The following is a 2,547-nucleotide window of genomic DNA, read 5'->3' as shown; positions in this document are numbered from 1 at the left end:
TCTATAAGTGGAGAACTGGGTGGACTAAGGCTGTGAAGTTCTGGGGAAGAAACTGCAGAAAGAAGAGAAACTCATGAGGAAGGCTGGGGAAAATAAGTAATTGAAAAACATAGAAAAAACCTAACCATTAAACCAAAATTTCACTGAAATCATTTTATGAGTGGTGACTAAGGAATAGAAAGCAAAAAATTTCCCACATTAATTATTAACAGTCTCCCTTCTTTCATGGAGTACAAGAGAGAGGTGTATTAGCACAAGGTCTGAACTAGAGCTCATTTCTTTATGTCTTAAATGCCTTGTCTTCCCACATTCCTTCATGAATAAGAGACACAAAAATAATGTACACCATTGCAATGAAAAATGATTTTATTAGGCAGAAACCAGATGCTCAAAGGCCTTCATAAGTTCCCCAATATTTAGTAGTTGTTCTCTGGGGAAAAAGGCCTTTTGTATGAGATAGGTAGCAGGAAAGGTAGCTTAGTGGTATTTGTGAGACAGGGCATTGGCCACACCAGCCACCACCTTCTGAAAAGCAGCCTGTGCCTCTGGAGTGAAATCCTTGCCCAGGTGATGGGCCATCACAATCACAATCATATTGCCCAGGAGCTGTGGGAAGAAAGAAGAGGTGTGAATATGAAGAGTCTGAGCATGAACAGAGAATATTCCAACCTCATCTCCAGCTGTGCTTGTGGTTGTAATTATAAAATAAAAGCAAAATGATAGCTGGACTTAGCTTCTGCTACAGATATGAATTCTCATGTATCTGTCAGAATTTAAAAGCATAAGTTTTCTTCCCTATCTCCCTAACCCAGAAGATAAATTTTTCACTGTTATATGAAAACTTTAAAACTGTGCAAAGAAACACGACAAATTTTATTTTTCTTACTTGAAAGAGAAATTAGAACTGCATTTTAAAATAGACAATTTTTTAAATGTAAATTTAAAAATGAAATATTTTTAATTTACAAATACAATCTAAAAAGTTAAATGGAAGAAGACAGAGCAGATATTGAAGAAAACAAAAACTGGAAAATGAAAATGAAATGAGAGGAAACAATTGTTGTCAATGGAGAATAAAAGATCAACTGTCCCAAACACTGATACCTTTGCCTCCTGCTATAAACTTATCCTTAGGGAGGAAAAGAAAGGATCACATTGAGGGGATGTCCTCGACTCACCTTGAAGTTCTCAGGATCCACATGCAGCTTGTCACAGTGCAGCTCACTGAGACTTGCAAAGGTGCCCTTGAGGTTGTCGAGGTGTTTCAGGCCATTACTAAAGGAATCAATCACCTTCTTGCCATGCGCCTTCACTTTAGCATTGCCCATAACAGCAGATGCAGAGGACAGGTCCCCAAAGGAATCAAAGAACCTCTGGGTCCATGGGTAGACAACCAGCAGCCTGAGGGGGTGAAAAGAGCCAGGTCACAGAGAAAGTCAGTGCCTGTCAGAGATGTCTGTCTCCACAGGCTCAGCTTCCATCCCCCTCCTCACCCCAAGCTGCCTCATGACATGGATACTCACCTGCCCAGGGCCTCACCACCAACTTCTGCTGCATTCACCTTGCCCCAGGCAGTGCTAATGGCATTCTTCTCCCCATCACTCAGATGCACCATTGTGTCTTTTTTGGGGGGTTGCTAGCAAACACAAGTGTGTCAGAAGCAAGTATAAGCAGCAGCTGGCCCTGCTCTGTCCTTTATGCCCAGCCTTGACTCCTGCATTCCCTGCCCTAATGAGCTCATTGGCCAAGACTAGGGTGTGGCCCTACAGGTTGAGGTTTGGATGATGACAGCCATAACAGTCCTTGGCAGCTCTGGCACTGCCTTGGAGTCTGACTTCAGGCTCTCTGTCCTCCTTCTTCATATCTACTGGTCCCATGCCAGCAGTTCAAGTTGCCCCTAAAATCAGCCTCCTGGGCAACTTTACTTCTATGAAGTTTGGAATAACTGCCTGGTAGGTCTATTAGAGATTATTTCCCTAATTTCTTATTCTATGAATTGGGAAAGGAAGCCCAGGAAAATATAACATACTTGCCTGTTGTGGTTAAGCACAAGATTGTATGAACGTAGCTCTTCCTGTTTCTGCAGAATATGCAAACTAACCCACAGACAGAATGGATACAGCCTCTATTATGGTTCTAAGTATGTCTTCCTTCTCCTGGTTTGGATTAAATCCTCCTGGTAAGAAAATAAATATTCATTCATTCATTCATTTGTTGCTGTTTTTTTTTTTCTGTGTGTGTTTGCATTAATTTGGTCACCTGATCAAATAAATGATGTTCCAAAAATAGAATAAATCTGAATCCAAACATATTTTGTGTAATAATTTCTTCATTAGGTTTTGTGACCCAGACATGGAAACAGAGAGATTGCCTAATACAGTAGAAATGAAAATTAATATAAAGCCATTTAAAACACGAAGTTGTGTGTAGTATTAGCAGAAGCAACATTTTCAAATGGGAGACTAATGAGGGATGGTTCTACCTGGAGTCATCTGGGAAAATGTGAAAGCAGAGAAGATCCTCTGATTTAAATCTAGTAGTCAGAAG

General features: G+C 40.6%; 1 protein-coding gene across 1 annotated transcript; it reads right to left on the bottom strand.

Moving 5' to 3' along the window:
* Positions 1–336: 336 nt before the first annotated feature.
* LOC144254450 (hemoglobin subunit beta-S/F) lies at positions 337–1,685 on the bottom strand. The gene is made up of 3 exons (XM_077797605.1): positions 1,524–1,685; positions 1,179–1,401; positions 337–606 (listed from the first exon to the last, which is right to left on the bottom strand). The coding sequence occupies exons 1-3, from the start codon at positions 1,613–1,615 to the stop codon at positions 478–480; spliced, it is 444 nt and encodes a 147-aa protein (XP_077653731.1). The 5' UTR covers positions 1,616–1,685; the 3' UTR covers positions 337–477.
* Between the last annotated feature and the right edge of the window lie 862 nt (positions 1,686–2,547).

The sequence above is a fragment of the Urocitellus parryii genome, chromosome 4 (assembly GCF_045843805.1).
Source record: "Urocitellus parryii isolate mUroPar1 chromosome 4, mUroPar1.hap1, whole genome shotgun sequence".
NCBI lineage: Eukaryota > Metazoa > Chordata > Mammalia > Rodentia > Sciuridae > Urocitellus > Urocitellus parryii.
This window is presented reverse-complemented; position numbering and strand designations above follow the sequence as displayed.

What these genes read in the sequence shown, in the direction of transcription:
- LOC144254450 (XM_077797605.1), bottom strand. Translation starts at nt 1,615, where the DNA reads ATGGTGCATCTGAGTGATGGGGAGAAGAATGCCATTAGCACTGCCTGG. An exon ending in GGTGGTGAGGCCCTGGGCAG is followed by an intron (nt 1,402 to 1,523) that starts GTGAGTATCCAT and finishes TCACCCCCTCAG; the next exon opens with GCTGCTGGTTGTCTACCCAT. An exon ending in TGGATCCTGAGAACTTCAAG is followed by an intron (nt 607 to 1,178) that starts GTGAGTCGAGGA and finishes TTCTTCCCACAG; the next exon opens with CTCCTGGGCAATATGATTGT.